Genomic DNA, 17,803 nt, shown 5'->3' on the forward strand with positions numbered 1-17,803 from the left:
CAGTATCAGTTCAGCACGGAAACAGACCCTTCGGTCCAACTAGTCCATGCCGACCATCATCCCAAACTAAACTAGGCTCACCTGTCAGTGTTTGGGTCATACCATTCCAAATCTTTTCTATTCATGTATTTATCTAAATATCTTTTAAATGTTGTAAGTATACCTGCATCCACCTACTTCCACTGAAGGTTAATTTCACGAACGGACCACGCTGTGTAAAAAAAAAAACCCCTTGCGTCTTTTTAAAATCTTTCTCCTCTCACCTTAAAAATATTTTTGAAATCCCCCACCCCAGGGAAAATACACCTGCCATTCACGTTATCTATACCCCTCATGTTTTTATAAACTTCTATAAGGTCACCCCTCAACCTCCCACGCTCCAGTGAAAAAAGTCCCAGCCTATCCAGACTCTCTCTATAAGCTAAACCCCCCAATTGCCAGCAACATCCTGATAAATCTTTTCTGAACCCTCTCCAGCTGAATCATATCCTTCCTATGACAGGGTGGCCAGAACTGGTCACAGTGCTCCAGAAGAGGCCTCATCAAAGTCCTGTCCAATCTCAGCATCCCAATTCCTGTACACAAAGATCTGAGTAATGAACAGATACTGTGTTCAGAACAAGCATTTGGAGAAGGGTCTGAATCAAACAAAATTTTAATGACCATTGCTCTGATCTTTGAGATCAAATATTCTAAATTGTACCCATTTCTCTTCTGCTAATCTGGTGTCAGCTATCATTTAGTTACTGGAACTTTGGTTCAAACAATCGTTCTCCAGATTACTTACAGTGTGGAAACAGGCCCTTCGGCCCAACAAGTCCACACCAACCCGCAACCCACCCAGACCCATTCCCCTACATTTACCCCTTTGGGCAATTTAGCATGGCCAATTCACCTAACCTGCACATTTTTGGATTCTGGGAGGAAACTGGAGTAAACCCACGCAGACACAGGGAGAATGAGCAAACTCCACACAGGGACTTGCCTGAGGTGGGAATTGAACCCAGGTCTCTGGTGCTGTGAGGCAGCAGTGCTAACCACTGTGCCACCATGTCGCTCCATTTATTAATATGCAGTTTTTTTTGTGGAGAGCATTTTTGTTTAACAAAACATACTTGTACCATTGGTTCCACAGTTTTCGTAACAGAATAAATATTTTGCAATTTGCAATCTGAGTGCCAGTATTTTTAAGTGTTTATTTAACGATGAATATGTTGACTTTAGATCATCATCTCCTGGCTGTTATTTTTAAATGTTCAAATATTTTCATCGCAGTTTTCCCTCATTATGGTTGTATATCAGAAGGAACCTACATTCACTTTAGTCCCAGGCACTGGTCTCACATGCACCTTCAGAGGCCTCAGAAGCCTGTTCTCTGAACATTATATATCTTAGCTTATAGCACTGGTGACAAATCGATCCACAGTTCAGTCATCCTAATCAGACTCAAGTCAGTTCCTGCATGCGGTGGTTGGATCTCCAAACATCAAACCTTTAAACAAAACCAATGGCTAAGGCAGTGTGTGAAATGTTGAAACAGTGACTCAAAGAGGGTGTTAATTCTGGAACAGATTCAACGGAGACAGTGTCAAAAAGCATTCAACAAGACTGTAAAGCACTCGATATCTAATAACACAGTAGGACAGCTCATTCTTTTGAGAGGCATTGGGAGGGAAAGATATGAACTGGCATGGTTAACTAATATGTGTGTCCATTGTCTCTGGATTGCAGGGAGAGAAGAAAAGGAAGATGATAAAAGAATTGGGAACGCTTCCCATTCAGGGCCTTTGACCTATGTACAACACAACCTTGCATTTGTCCAGGTGTGCTTCATAAACTGGCTTACCCCTCACACCTTCAGAAAATATTGTTTTAGGAACTTCATAATTACTTGCAATTAAAAATCGTGGTCTATACTGAACCTACTGAACTGTAAGGTGACAAATGGATGAGGTATCTGTTCTCTCTTCTTACTGTGTTTAGTAACTTAAAATAACTTATAAGAGAACTTGCTCAAAATAGTTTTGGTAATGGTATGGGGGTGATGGATTGGTTCACAAAATGACAGTTGATTACTGAAACATATACCATTGGAAAACCAATCTAAGCACATCCCAAGATGGATTACATGTAGCAAAATAACATCTTTGAGCTCTGTCATAAATTAGTTCAAAATTGCTGTTATCTGAACTGATTTTGAAAACTTACTGTCACTGCCTGTTTCTTTAAATAACAAACAGAATAAATCTGCTTGATAGTTTCATCATTTCCAAATGGCTCTGATTAGAATTGGCACATAAACACTGCTCTACAATGCATGATGCGGTTACAATGAGCTTTGCTATTTCAGCAGAATTCTGTAGTTCAGCCTCAATGTTTGGAATTAATCCAGTCTAAGTAACTATTACACAACACCAGGTTATAGTCCAACAGGTTTAATTGGAAGCACACTAGCTTTCAGAGCGACGCTCCTTCATCAGGTGATTGTGGAGGGCTCGATCGTAACACAGAATTTATAGCAAAAATTTGCAGTGTGATGTAACTGAAATTATACATTGAAAAAATTGATTGTCTGTTAAGCCTTTCATCTGTTAAAATACAGTGATAGTCTCACTTCTTTCATGTGTAAATCACAAAACCCTTTTTTTAAAAGTTGCATTCTCGGGTTAGCTGTTAACAATGGTGATAGCTAGACAATATGTTGAAGGCGTTAGCCCCCTGTGTTCTCTGTCTATGACCTGATGTTTAGATTGATTCTAATCTAAAAAGTACGATAACAGAGTTTTACCTCAATTCATGCAGTTTTTGAGCTGAGGCTGATAGCTAAATTCGGTACCCATTGGGAGGGCCTCAACCGGGACCTTGGGTTCATGTCACATTACAGATGATCACCATTGCACTACACACACACACACACACACACACACACACACACACACACACACACACACACAGATATTCCCACACACACTCACACACACACTCTCTCACATACACACGGACACAGGTACACACAGACACGCACACAGACACCCTTATAGACACACATTCCCACACTCATACATGCACACCCTCACAGACTTAAGACACTCTGCACTCACTATACACACACACACACACACACACACACACACACACACACACACACACACACACACACACACACACACATTCTCACACACACACACACACACATTCTCACACACACAACCCCCACCTCACACACAGACAGACAAAGACCCACATGCACACATATATTTTGTGGGGTGAATTTGTACTTGCAGAGTTACATTGAACTTTGCTCAAAACCTGATACATTCATGTAGAACTCTGAGCTCAAAAACTGCATGAATTTATGTATAACTCTGTTATCTCACTTATTAGATTAGAATCAATCTAAACATCAGGTCATAGACAGAGAACACAGGGGGCTAACACCTTCAACATATTGTCTAGCTATCACCATTGTTAACAGCTAACCTGAGAATGCAACTTTAAAAAGAAGGGTTTTGTGATTTACACATGAAAGAAGTGAAACTATCACTGTATTCTAACAGATGAAAGGCTTAACAGACAATCAATTTTTCAATGTATAATTTCAGTTACATCACACTGCAAATTTTTGCTATAAATTCTGTGTTATGATCGAGTCCTCCACAATCACCTGATGAAGGAGCGTAGCTCCGAAAGCTAGTGTGCTTCCAATTAAACCTGTTGGACTATAACCTGGTGTTGTGTGATTTTTAACTTTGTACACCCAAGTCCAACACCAGCATCTCCAGTAACTATTGGTTTTCAGAACTGAAAGTGCTAACACCTTAGGTAATTTATTTGTATTATCTTTTCTTCCTGTTATAGAACAAGCTTTTACTGTGTGGAGACCCTTGGAATCCCCAAGGTGAGGAACAAAGCCATTCAGCCCATTGAGTCTGCACAGACCCTCTGAAGAGCATACCATCCAGGTCCATGCCCCCATGCTATCCCTGTAACCCTGCATTTACCATAGCTCATCTATCTAACCTGCTCACTTTGGACACAATAGGACAATTCACCACAGCCAATCGACCTAATCTGCACATCTTTACACTGTGGGATGCTACGATACTATGGCTTTAAGAGATGTATTTTGTCCTGGCTTTTTTATGAGAAAAGGTTGAGACAGAGGTACTGAGCATTCTACTCAAAGTCAATAAAACAAACAGCTTGTGAGGCTTAATATTTTTTTAAAAGTCAGAACAATAGAAGCAGCATGAATGGGTGGGGTTGAGCTCCCACTGAACCAGGATTTTTAGTTTTAGCTTTCTGCAATTGCTGGGTGTTGGAGCTGGATGTGGAAGCTTTTATGCCTCTCTCTGTAATAACTAACCGCTGGGGTTCCCTTCCTGCTGCTGAAGTGGCATGTGAGACTATCCATTTCTCTGAATTTGCCTTTGCCAAAGGTGCGGATATAGGATGTTGCTTTATTAGAACAGTTAATTAGTAGCAGTTAATATATCTAATATTTGTTAAGCATTTCAATAGAGCTACGGTTAAGCCAATTCTTTTCTTTTAATTTTAGTTTGTCTATATTTTAACTGTAGTGTAACAATAAAGTGTGCTTTGCTGAAAGTTGAGTAATTTGACCAACTGAAATTTCATCTAGATTTAAGACCCTATACTTACCTTTAAAATAAGAAAAAAGTTAGGGTCTCAGCTATCTTCTTAATATATTTTGAGAGGGTTGGGTCTGGTCCAAAATGGGGAGGAAACCAGGGCACCTAGCTGAAATCCACGCAGATACAGTGAGAATATACAAACTCAACACAATCACACAAGGCTGGAAGTGAGCGTAGGTCCCTGATGGTATGAGATAGCAGTGCTAATCATTGAGCTATCATCCACCTTAATAATCCTCTCAGTAAAGTTTAGTTACATCTGGCATGAAACTGGAGTAAGACACTCACTGGATTTGATATCTGGATGAATAAGTATTAACGTGCATTCACTGGCTTCATCCATTCATTAATCCATTTCTGGATGAGTAGTAATCCACAGAATTATGCCAAATAGTTTGTTGGAGCTTTCTACCAACAGCTTATCTCTTCTATGTTTTTCTACAAGCTCACTAAAACCATCAGCAATATAAATATATTTTAAAATTACTAGCATGTGATAAAATATACACCCATTCTAGAACCTTTGAGAAAATAAGTATAAAGATAACCCACCTTCATAAACCTTCCTGGATTCAAAGCGGATAACAAAATGCCCCACGTTATTTCAAGGAAAGGAGAGAGAGATTTAAGCTGACAACTGCACAGCAGTTTTCCCAGTATCAGCTGTGAGAAGAGAAGCAGACAGCCCAGTGCATATTGCCAACAGTGCCCTCCCCTCCTCAAACTTGAGATGACTAAATTCATCACCATAAACAGATCACAGTTTTCAATTTACTTCAGCTTTCTGAAGATATTACTAAACTAAAGAATAAGGGCCATTTAAGATTTATAAAGAAGAATGTTCATTGAATTCTGAGATGATTTGCTTGTTGAAGGTGTTTTCTAAAATTGGAGGTCAAAATGAAACTATTTCCATTTGAGTGAACAGCTCATACATAAATTCTGCAGCACTCTGTTCTGGAGAGGGAATTGTCTGTATGTAGATATGTGTGTGACAGCGCTCCTCTGGTTACAACTTAAATATGTAGATCTACACATGTAAGATTATACATACATCAGGATCGAGTTCTTCCAACTCATCTTCTAATTGCTGGATCTCCTCTTCCGATAACTTCCGGAGAAGGTCATCTTCATCAATATCTCGATACTTTTCTAACTCCTTTTTAAATGGTGTGGACATGTTGATTTAATCTTTGTTTGAGCCTCCTTTGCAATATCGCAGCAGACCTGAATATCTGAAGTAACAGAGGGGTCACAATAATGAAGATGCCACTTAAAATTGAGATTACTTTAAAATTGCATTTAGGGAGCAAATGTTTCTATGTTAGCATAATTCGGTGGATCATTTACTTGAGTTTCAACACATATCTACTATCTGCACTGTTATTTATTTTTAGAAATGTATGATCAATAACATCTATGATATTAACGATATCATTTTAGTATCAGCTTACCTACCTCTCATCAGAAGTATAGCTGATTAGAAATTTAAAAACATTGCATTCAATCAGGGTAACTGATAATGTGCAATTTTGTTTTAAAGTCTGTACTGTGCACTGTTCAGTTAGATAAAGACATTGCACCGTAACTTTAAAAAATGAAAGAACTGCGGATGCTGTAAATCAGAAACAAAAACAGAAATTGCTGGAAAAGCTCAGGAGATCTGGCAGCATCTGTGAAGAGAAATCAGAGTTAACATTTCAGGTCGAGTGACCCTTCCAGAGAACTCAGTACTGTAACGTGTTGGAGTAGTAAGCTGATAACAGCAGGGCAAGGCCAACACGATATCTGGGTGCAACAGTGTAACTCCTTAAGCAATCAGAATCTTGGGAGTAAAATAGGATGACAGGGAAGGAAGCTAAGCTACAAATCAGGTACAGAAAAGAACATAAGGAATGGATGGAAGGAATGAAAGAGCAGATAGTAGGCAAAGCATTTCCAAAGAATTTATCAGATTGAAAACTTTAAAATTATTTCTATCCTGGATTGCAGATGTTGGTTAGCTTTATATTTACAGGATAATGGTATTATAATGGTGCCAGTGCTGTTAATTACTAGATTTAATTCTATGGCAATTTTAATAGATAATTTACGTGCAAATGCAGAAAGTTTTTAAAAAGATGCTAGTTAGGTTCAGGGGAAGTGAGGAAACGGCAGAGCGACATAAATTAACTAGCAACTTCTGGAAATTTACAACTCACAATGTATCTCTTAATGCCACAAAACTTTTGTCTGATTTGCACATTAATCATGGCATGTTTTGCTGTCATACGATTATTTATTTAGGAGAATTCTAAACTGAATCTTTTGCCAAGATCAAATCTCAAATATTGCCAGAATAATTTTGCAGAATATCATTTCAACCTCTAGTGTACAGTTCATCTTTTATGTGAGTGATCATTGGCAGCTGGATCTTTACATACACAAGGCAACTCAGGACAACACTCTATTGTCCAGTATCCAGTGTAGATAACAACACCACCAACTCAGAATTATACAGTGCACATAAGGTAGTAAGTTATGAAGTCTATATGTTTGATATTTCTGGGACTGTTGTAATGAAAGGTCTTTGATATATAATGTTGAGAATTTGGATTTTAAGTAAGTGGCTCATGGATGTTGCTTACTTTTGTGAAGATTTTATTTTTAAAACAAACTACATCAGACATTCCAATAGAACAGCGACCTAATCCAGAATGAGTCAGTCAGCAGAGTGCCCCCTGGGATGCCAATGAACAGTTGTTTATACTGGGGTGGCTTATGACATGTGAAGTAAACATTGAAGGTGATTAACTCAAGAATACATGGCCCGTGTCATTCACAGAGCCGAAGAAATCAGCTGAGGGAGCAAAGGTCTCCAAGATGTCCCTGAAAACCCTCACAGTTGGTCTGTCAGGAACTGAAAGAGGAACAGCAGTTACAGGCAACATGATATTGCAGCTCAGCATACTGGAATGTGTTTGGGAGCTCATGCTCATTTTGGTAATGCATTACATTTGCCTCGATTTAATTAGAGGGAGAATATCTATGCAAACTAGCAACATGAAAAATAGTTTTGGAGTTAAATATTTCCAAGTGGATAAAGGGAAATGATCAGAAGTAAACCCTTAAGAGCTAAGAATCATTTTGCTCTGATTCTGGGAGAATTGAATATCCACATAAAAGTGCAATGTAGCATTGTGGTTTTTCAGTTGTGTTCTAAGTTCTGTTTTGTAATTTTAATTGTTCACCAGAGTAATGCTTAGTCAATAATGCTTTAAGAATGTTTAAATCCAACAGGGTTATTTGGAACTCTAACGTTCGAGGTGCTGCCTCTTCATGAGGTGGTTGTGCAACATGACCATACATCACAGAATTTATAGCAAAAGGCTGACAGTGTCATGGAGCTGGAATGATATATTAAACAACTTCAGTTAAAAATCACACAACACCAGGTTTTAACTAAAGTTTTTAACTTTAACTTTCTTAAACTAAAAATTATTTAATTTTTTTTAACTGAAGTTGTTTAATATCATTACAGCTCCATGACACTGTAACCCTTTTGCTATAAATTCTGTCATGTTTCACAACCACCTGATGAAAGGGCAGTGCCTCGAAAGCTAGTGGTTTTTAACTTTGTCCACCCCAGTCCAACACCATCACCTCCAAATCTCAAGAATGTTTGTTACAGTAAACATCAAATCTGATGTGGTTAGCAGTTACATAAATGTGTAAACATTTGAATTTGATGCAAGTAGGAGTTTAGAGCAAAGGAGGACAGTGGAACTACTTTTCGTCGTCAATACAAGTATAATTTGTGCTATAAGTAAAATATGTAATTTTATCTGCTCAACACTTAAATTAGAACAAAATCATAAATTGAAGAGGGAGGATTCAAGAAAAAAAATACATTCAAAATCAATGTGAGAAAAGTAATTTGGATAAAATTAAGAAGAGCGGAGAACATAACATCTGCAATATGGTATCAAAGACTAAGGTGACAACAGGGTAAAACAAAAGAAATGAAACATTTACAACAAAGTTCATCAATTAAAGTTAAAGAGAATTAGGGAAACAAACTGGGGTAGCACAGACTGGAATTAGAATTCCGACAGAGAAAAGAGGAAGGAGGATGCCAGGAGGGGAGTGAAGAGAGAGAAAGGCAGCAAAGTAAAAGGAACAAGAATTCCAACGAAAGGAAAGAGGAAGGGAGCTTCAAGTAAAGCAGCTTGAACCAAGAAGAGAGTTTTCCAGCAAAGGCAATTTCAGCGAGCGAGTCACACTCAACTCAGAATTATGAGCTGACAAATTCAAGTGTGACCATTTAATCCCTATCAATCCTTTTCATGAAGTCGAAGTACATGGTTTCCTATTGTCCTTTAAAGGTTAGCACAGTTGTTAAAGTGGCCAGTCTACTGCTGTTACAGAGCACACTGACAGGAATGACTCCCACTCTTTGTTTAATCTTGTCTAAGGACAGTGTCACTAACAGTGAGGCATCAAAGGGGTTATTTCAAGTGTGCACCAATAAGTGCCAGAGGTGCACAGGCAAAAACTTGCATAAGGGCTGTCTGACTGAAAGACTGACTGTCTTTATAAAAGAAAAATCAAGTCTGACAAATTGTTTTTTCAAGTTGAAATTAGTTGACTATATTAAGAGGAACTAGCGGATGGAGGATGTATGGGCTTTCGTAAAACTGATGAAGTGCTAAGAAACTACAACTCATGGGATTTGAAATAAAATATTATCATGGATTGAGGAATGGTTAATGGACAGGAAACAGAGATTAGATGTAAATGGGTCATTTTGGCTTGTAGGCTGTAACTAATAGCATACCACATCTTCAGTTCTTAAGACTCAGCTATTTACAATCTAGATGAATGACTGAGATGTGGGAACTGAGTGGAATGTATCCACTGATACGGATCATACAAAGCTATAAGTGGAGAATTAAGCAATGAGGAAAAGGCAATGAGAGCAGATGATAAATGAGTCAGCAAGAACATGGCAGAAAGAAGACAATGCAATAATGTGTAATATCATCCACTTTGGTGGGAAAAACAGAAAAGCAGGATATTTTTTAAAATCCTGACACAATGTGAAATATTGATATTCTGAGGGTCTGGGTATCCTTCTACATGAACAATAGAAAATTAACATGCAGGTGCAGCAAGCAATTTGGAAGCCAGATGGTATATTTATATATTGGAGTGTAAGAGAAAATAAGACCACAACTGAAGTACTTTCTACACGTTGGTCTCCTGCCTGAAGCAAGGAGATAGTTGCCTTCAGGGAATGCAATGACTGATCCCTGGAATGAGAGCTTTCTCTAATGAGGATGGATTCAATAGTCCAAGAATTTATTCTCTAAAATGTAGAAGAAGGTGGTGAGATGATCTAATTGAAATATATAAATTCTCAAGGGGCTTGCTGGGGTAGATACTGGGAGGATGTTTCGACAAACAGAGGGATCTGGCCTTGGAAACCTCGACATTGACCCTGGAGCCCATGTAGTCTCATGGTATCAGGTCAAATGCAGGTAAGCAAACCTCTTGCTGATTACCATCTACCACACTAACCACCAGCCAATGACTCACTGTTCCTCCATGTTGAATATCATTTGGAAGAAGCACTGTGGGGTTCAAGGACACAAAATGGATTCAGGAAGGGGAGCTACAGCAGGTGTGGCTCAATTACACCATGACTGACTGAGTTGGCCAAATCCTAAAAGACATCACTGTTAGACTGGGTATGCAGCAAATGGCAAGAGAATCAACAAGATAGACTAGCCTACTTGGCTTCATCCTTACATCTACCTGAAACAGATGCATCTGTCTTTGGTAATACTGGTAGGACCAGTCACCCCACAGAGTTTTGGTGAAAAGTCCTGTCTTCACATTGAATACAGTCTTCACTATGTCATTTGAGACTAAATGGGGTAGATTCTGAATCTATCCAGCAATTCAAAACTGGACAACCATGAGGTGTTGTTGCCATCATCTGTAACAGAATTGTATTCAATCACAAGCTGTAGCCTCATGGTCCAGCATATCCCACTTCAACACCAACACCTCTACTCCCCCCCCCCTCCACCCCCGCCCCCCCACCCCCACCCCCACAACACACAAAGACACACACACATGCACACACACACACTTCATCATTGTCATCAAACATGAGATCAATCCTGATTCACTGAAGAGTTCAGGAGGACATGTCAGGAGTGGAACCAGGCATACCTAAAAGTTACCTGTCAACCTGTTGAAGCTACAGCACAGGACTACTTGCAAGTCAAATAGCATATCCAGTAACTGAGAGACAGATCTACATGATTCCACAACGAGTGGATCAGATCTGAGCTCAACAGTGAGCAGGTAGATAATTAAATCACAGAGGCTGGTCTTTGACTAATTTGAGTTACTCCATGTAGTAACAAGAATGGTGGAAACACTGAAAGCTGCAGCGGCTCTCGGTCCTGGCAACATTCCAGCAGTGGTACTGAGGTCCAAAGCTCACCATGCCCCTTGCCAAGTCACTGGCATCTACCCAATAATGTGGTAGTAAGACCTCCTCAAACAGCAGGACAAACTCAACCCAGCTAATTTACTACCTCACTGTATCACAGCCAGGGTATTAGGATCAGCGATAAATACTGGCCCAGCCAGATCCTATAAACAAAGAAAATATCTCCAGGATGGCATGGATGTTACTTTGGCTGCAAGACATACCTTTGGTCATGGTCCACGTTGGTACCAATGATATAATGGGAACCATTACAACATTTAAGAAGTATTTAAATGAACACTTGGAGCACCATAAAATGCTACGGACCAAGTACTGGAAAATAGGCCTGAAATATAGATGGGAAGGGGTGTGTGGTCCAGCAGTCCGGATTTAGGAAACTAGGTAGAAAATTAACAAGCAGAACCTCAAAGTGTAGGCAATTCCAGATTATTTCCTGCTCCACATGCAAGTGTGTGTAGGACCAGCTGGTTAAGACAATTCAATGTGTGGCTGCAAAAGCAGTGCAGGAGGGAGGGCTTAGATTCCTGGGGCATTGGGATTGGCACTGATGGAGATGGCACCTGTGTAAGTAGGACGGGTACCACCTGAACAAGGCTGGGACTGAGTTCCTTAAGAGGGGTTTTGCTAGGCTTTAAACTAGGACTGTAGGGTGTGGAAACCAGGAGGGAATATTAGGGAATCCATAACACACAGGGAAAGACAGAAAACACAGAGAATACTAAGTTGATAGGTAGCTTCAGAGTAAAGGAGAAATTAAAACATCAAAATGAGATGTACACTGCATGTGAACACGGAGAGGTATTAAAAAAGTGAATTGCTGGCACTGGGTGTTTTGTGAAATTATCTGGGAATGGTAATAATAGAGACCTGTCTTAAGGAAGGACAGGAATGGATGTTAAATATTTTTTGGTTGGGGATGCTCAGGTAAGATGTAAAATCTGCAAGGAAACTATAGAGAGGTACAAACATTATAGAGTTATAATGGCTGTCTTTAATTACCTATCTGCTGCTCAACAAATCCAGGGCAGTGGTCGTGTAAACAAGAGTGGGGTGGGGGGAGGGGCGAATGTTTTAGATTAGAGTCATGGAGTCATAGAGACGTACAACACGGAAACAGACCCTTTGGTCCATCTGTCCACGCCAACCAGATATCCCAACCCAATTAATCCCACCTGCCAGCACCCGGCCCATATCCCTCCAAACCCTTCCTATTCATATACCCATCCAAATGCCTCTTAAATGTTGCAATTGTACCAGCCTCCACCACTTCCTCTGGCAGCTCATTCCATACACCTACTACCCTCTGTGTGAAAAAGTTGCTCCTTAGGTCTCTTTTATATCTTTCCCCTCTCACCCTAAACCTATGCCCTCTAGTTCAGGTCTCCCCAACTCCAGGGAAAAGACTTTGTCTATTTATCCTATCCATATCCCTCATAATTTTGTAAACCTCTATAAGGTCTCAGATGCTCCAGGGAAAACAGTCCCAGCCTATTCAACCTCTCCTTATAGCTCAAATCCTCCAACCCTGGCAATATCCTTGTAAATCTTTTCTGAACCCTTTCAAGTTTCCCAACATCTTTCTGATAGAAAGGAGACCAGAATTGCATGCAATATTCCAACAGTGGTCTAACCAATGTCCTGTACAGCCGCAACAAGACCTCCCAACTCCTGTACTCAATACTCTGACCAATAAAAGAAAGCATACCAAACGCCTTCTTCACTATCCTATCTACCTGTGACTCCACTTTCATGGAGCAATGAACCTGCACTCCAAGGTCTCTTTGTTCAGCAACACTCCCCAGGACCTTACCATGAAGCGTATAAGTCCTGCTAAGATTTGCTTTCCCAAAATGCGGCACCTCGCACTTATCTGAATTAAACCCCATCTGCCACTTAAGTTTGGGAGAATTTTAAATGGAAGTATGTGACCAGTCCAACAAAAAAAGGAGGCATTGTTGGACCTGATTCTTGGGCCAAGTAGGTCAAAAGACAACACGTGAACATTCAAGGATTTAGTGATCCTTGTGTCAAAGGTTTGGGATGACATTGAAAAAAAAATGAATAATCCAAAATGAGAATAATTAACTGGGGAAGAACCAATTTAATTGGGTTAAAACGTAGCTAGGCTGGATAGACCGGGGCCAAAGGTAGGTGGGAAAACTGCAGTTGAATAATAGGTTACCTTGAAAGAAGAAATGGCTCAGATACAATCAAGTTATACTTCCTCAAAAGGGAAAGGTAGGACAAACAAATGCTGAGCTCCCTGGGTAAAAACAGAGATTGAGATTAAGATAAGAAGAAAATGTGTTTATGGCAGATGTTAGGTAGGAAACGTAATTGAGAATCAAGCTGAACCATTGAGCAGCATGGTGGATCGTGGTTAGCACCAGGGCCCTGGGTTCGATTCCAGTCTCAGGGCGATTGTCTGTGCGGAGTTTGCACATTCTCCCGTGTCTGCATGGGTTTCCTCCAAGTGCTCTGCTTTCCACACACAATCCAAAGATGTGCAGGTTAGGTGAATTGACCATTCTAATTGACCATAGTGTTTAGGGATGTATACATTAGGTGTATTAGTTAGGGCTAAATATAGAGTAATAGGCTAAGGGAATGGGTCTGGGTGGGTTACCTTTATTGGGTCAAAGGGCCTATTTTCACACCATAGGCATTCTATGATTCAGAATACAGAAGATTGGAAGTGGAGTGAAGAGAGGCAAAGAGGGGTTATGAGAAAAGACTGACAGCTAATATAAAGGGAAGTTGAAATGTCTTCAAGCAGTACTTAAATAAAAAAGGAAGGTAACAGGAAGACTTAGGTTGATTAGGAACTAAAGACAAATTCACATGTGGAGGCTAAGGTATTAAATGGATATTTTGCATCATTCTTTACCAAGGAAGCACATTTTACCCAAGCTATTGTGGCAGTCATTCAGAGTTTCAAAATTGTGAGGGAGGTGGTATTGGATAAACCATTGGTACTTAGTATTGAAAAAGTACATGGATCAAAAGAGATGCATCCAAGGATATTGAAGGAAGCTAAACTGAAAGTTGGTGATAATCTTTTCCAGTATTGCTAAAATACCAGCATTTATCCAGCATTGTGGAAAATTACCCAGGTATGTCCTGTCCACCAAAGATAGGACAAATCCAACCTGGCCAATTACTGCTCTATCTGGCTATTATTGATCATCAGCAAGATGATGGAAGGGTTGTTAACAATGCTGTCAGGCAATAACCTGCTCTCTGAACCTCAGTTTGCATTCTGTCAGAACCATGTAGCTCCTGATCTCATGACAGGCTTGGACTAAACATGGACACAACAGTTGAATTCCAGAGAGAGGTGAGAGTGACTGCTCTTGTTGTCAAGGCAACAGTAGACCAGGTATGACAGCAAGGATCACTAGCAAACCTGAAGTCAATGGGAAAATTAATGTTGTCACAATTCCTACATAGTTTTCCCACTTTGTTTTCCATAAAGTGGTTTGCGATATCCTAAAACCATGAAAAGCCTTTTAATGAAAGTCTTAATTTGTATAACCTAACAAAGGAAGTCACATCATTTGATTTATTTCCGCAAAATAAAGTAGGCCAATTAAACTGATCTGAAAGAATAAGAACAATTCAGAAAATGACTACTTGCTCAATATAAACATTTTTAAAAAGGGGATAATGGAGGATTTAAGATAAAAATACTTGACTGGAGAGTGGGAGATCAAAAGGAGATCTGTCATAAATTAACTGGGATGAAAGTAAATATCTAGATGAAATCTTTAATTAGCAAGATGCACAAAGCACAAAATAAATGTATGAGGAAAACAGCAGGTACATCAAAGAATTGAGTTCTATGAATAAACAGATCAAACTTAAAAAGGAAGCATGTGATAAAGTTGAAGTTAACAGGAGAATCACGGGGAATTACAATATGAAGGGAAATTAGATGTACTTCTTCCTTTAAAATTGTATCATAGTATTTCTATTTATATTTCCTCACTGCATTGTTCTTGCCAACATAACTCACTTCACATTTCTTTGCATTAACTTTCATCTGCTGTATGCCTGCTGATTTTGCCAGTCTATGTCCTCCTCTGCTACTATCATCATGGAGTGCTCCATTTCCAAGTTTTACAAATGTTGCAAAGCTTGACATTTTATTTGTATTCCCAGATCCAAACTGTGAATATGCATCAAAAAGAGCAAAGTTCCAATACCTGAAAGAATTCATGGAGAACACCACTGCACTCCTGTCTAAAGACAACCATTCACCATACTCCTTGCCTTCCGTCCCTCAGCCAATTACATGTGGGAACACTGGAACAGGAGTAATCCACTGGACCAATGGAGACTCCCCAAACATTCAACTTGTTCATGACTGATCACCTCCTCCATGCCTGTTTACTGGATTACCTCCATATCTCTTAATGACATCATCTCCAGAAAGTTATTGACTGTTGCCTTAAACTTATTCAATAATTGAGCTTCCAAGCTCACTAGTGTAGAGCACTTTAATGACTCATCCCTTCCTCAGTGAAGAAATTCTTCTTCATCTCAGTTTTAAATAGCTTACTGCATAGCCTGAGATTATGTGCCCGGGTTCCAGAGTCTCCAGCCAAGGAAAACATCAATATTCACTCTAATATGCCCTGTAAGAATTTAAGAAGTTTCAATTTGATCCTTCTCATCCTTTTGAATTATAGAAAATTCAGACCCAGTTTCCTCACTCTCTCATTCTTGGAAAATCCCAACATTCCAGGGATTGTGTCTGGTAAACATCCATTGAATGTCCTTTATGCAAATATATTCCTCCTTCAATAAGGAGACCACACAGATGAATGTACTCATTTGAGTCTCATGTGCTCAAATTTTATTTTCCTTATCAAAAGACTTTTGAAAATCCAAATAGACCTTACTCACTGGTTCTCCTGTCTATGCTGCAATTAACTTCTTCCAAAAATGATTTTCTTTTGATCCATGTTGACTCTGCACAGTTTTGCCATTAAGAAAAAGTTCAGTTATCATATCCTTTTGAATAGATTCCAACATTGTCCCTACCATTGAAATCAAGCTAACAGATTCACAGTCGTGACTCACCCTTATCCTAACTTCTTAGATAATTTGATATCTTGCAGTCTACAGGAATCTTTACCGAATCCATAGCATTATGTAAGATAACCACCATGCACCCATTATCTACATAGCTGCTTCCTTTAACCATTGAGGATGAAGGTCTTCTGGTCCAGGAGATCTATCAGCCGTCAATCCAGCAAAGTTAAAAATCACACAACACCAGGTTATAGTCCAACAGGTTTAATTGGAAGCACTAGCTTTTGGAGCGCTGCTCCTTCATCAGGTGATTGTGGAGTCCACCACCTGATGAAAGAACAGTGCTCCGAAAGCTAGTACTTCCAATTAAACTTGTTAAACTATAACCTGGTGTTGTGTGATTTTTAACTTTGTACACTCCAGTCCAACACCAGCATCTCCAAATCATGACTCAACCCAGCAGCTTTTCTTTACTGATTCTAATATCTTCTAGCTTCTCAGTCCTTTAGTTCCCTAGTATTTCTGGGAGACTTTCTATAGCTTCTCCCATGAAAACAACAGTTGTACCTTTAATCCCACAGGCTTCAGTGCAGTGAATAAGGCTATTATGTCGCATTTTATTAATATTTTCTGAAAATCCATGTACAATTTCCTACCCCCACCATTAATTCCAAGAATACAATCACAATGGACAAGCACAACATGCTTCTAACAGACCTGTGCCGATTTTTATTTATTCACCCTTTTTTTTCAAGATCCAATTAATTTTGCCCCAAATAAGTCTTTCTTTCTAAGTACATTTCTCCACACCAACATTAATTGTTGAGTTTATGCTTCTCCCTTTTTACAAACATGACAGTAGCATTTGCAATCCTCCAGTCTCAAATGGTGCTCTATATGTACGGAAGATTGGAAGATTGACACCAAAGCCTTTACAACTTTCACCCTTTATTGCCGAAAACCTAAGCCAGACTGCATGCCTTTTGCACTTTGTACCATACTGGGTTTTTTTGTGGCTTCTCTTTATCAATTTTTATCTCATCCAATTTCTCAGATACCTCCTCCTTTAATGAGACTTTAATGCACTATGGTCTTTAGTGAAGACAGGTGCAAAGCACTCATTTAGTATCTCAGCCATGACCACTCCCTCCCTTTTGTTTTGGTCTGGATCCACTTTACTTTTTGACTGCTTTGGTACATCGCACATTAAGTGTATGCTGGCTCCTTTAAAGAATAATGCAGTTAATCTCACTCTCCTACTCTTTCCCTGGTTCCTTGTATTATTTTTGTTCTTCAGGAATTTATCCAATTCCCGTTGAAGGCTCCTATTAAATTTAATCCATCGGATCTGCTTCCACTACCCTCAGAGGTTGTGTATTCCAATTCACTATGTAACCACTCATTGCATAAATACTCTCACTCCCCCTCTGATTCATTTACCAATTATGATAAATCTGTGGATAAAGTGAGGACTGCAGACGCTGGAGAGTCAGAATCAAAACACGTGGCGCTGGAAAAGCACAGCCGGTCAGGCAGCATCCGAGAAGCAGGAGAGTTGATAAGCTTTTCATCAGGAATGTGATGTGATGAAGATGTGATGAAGAGC

At 39.5% G+C, this 17,803-nt stretch overlaps 1 protein-coding gene across 3 annotated transcripts in view; it reads right to left on the reverse strand.

Annotated features, from left to right (window-relative positions):
• tmod1 (tropomodulin 1) overlaps positions 1-17,803 on the reverse strand; it is a 107,680-nt gene that overhangs the window by 79,705 nt on the left and 10,172 nt on the right. For all 3 annotated transcript variants that reach the window (XM_060846635.1, XM_060846633.1, XM_060846634.1), the window contains exon 2: positions 5,710-5,890. In XM_060846635.1, the coding sequence (XP_060702618.1) occupies positions 5,710-5,835 (126 nt within the window). In that variant the 5' untranslated portion in view covers positions 5,836-5,890. The remainder of the gene's footprint in view (positions 1-5,709; positions 5,891-17,803) is intronic.

The sequence above is a fragment of the Hemiscyllium ocellatum genome, chromosome 2, assembly GCF_020745735.1.
Source record: "Hemiscyllium ocellatum isolate sHemOce1 chromosome 2, sHemOce1.pat.X.cur, whole genome shotgun sequence".
Classification (NCBI taxonomy): domain Eukaryota; kingdom Metazoa; phylum Chordata; class Chondrichthyes; order Orectolobiformes; family Hemiscylliidae; genus Hemiscyllium; species Hemiscyllium ocellatum.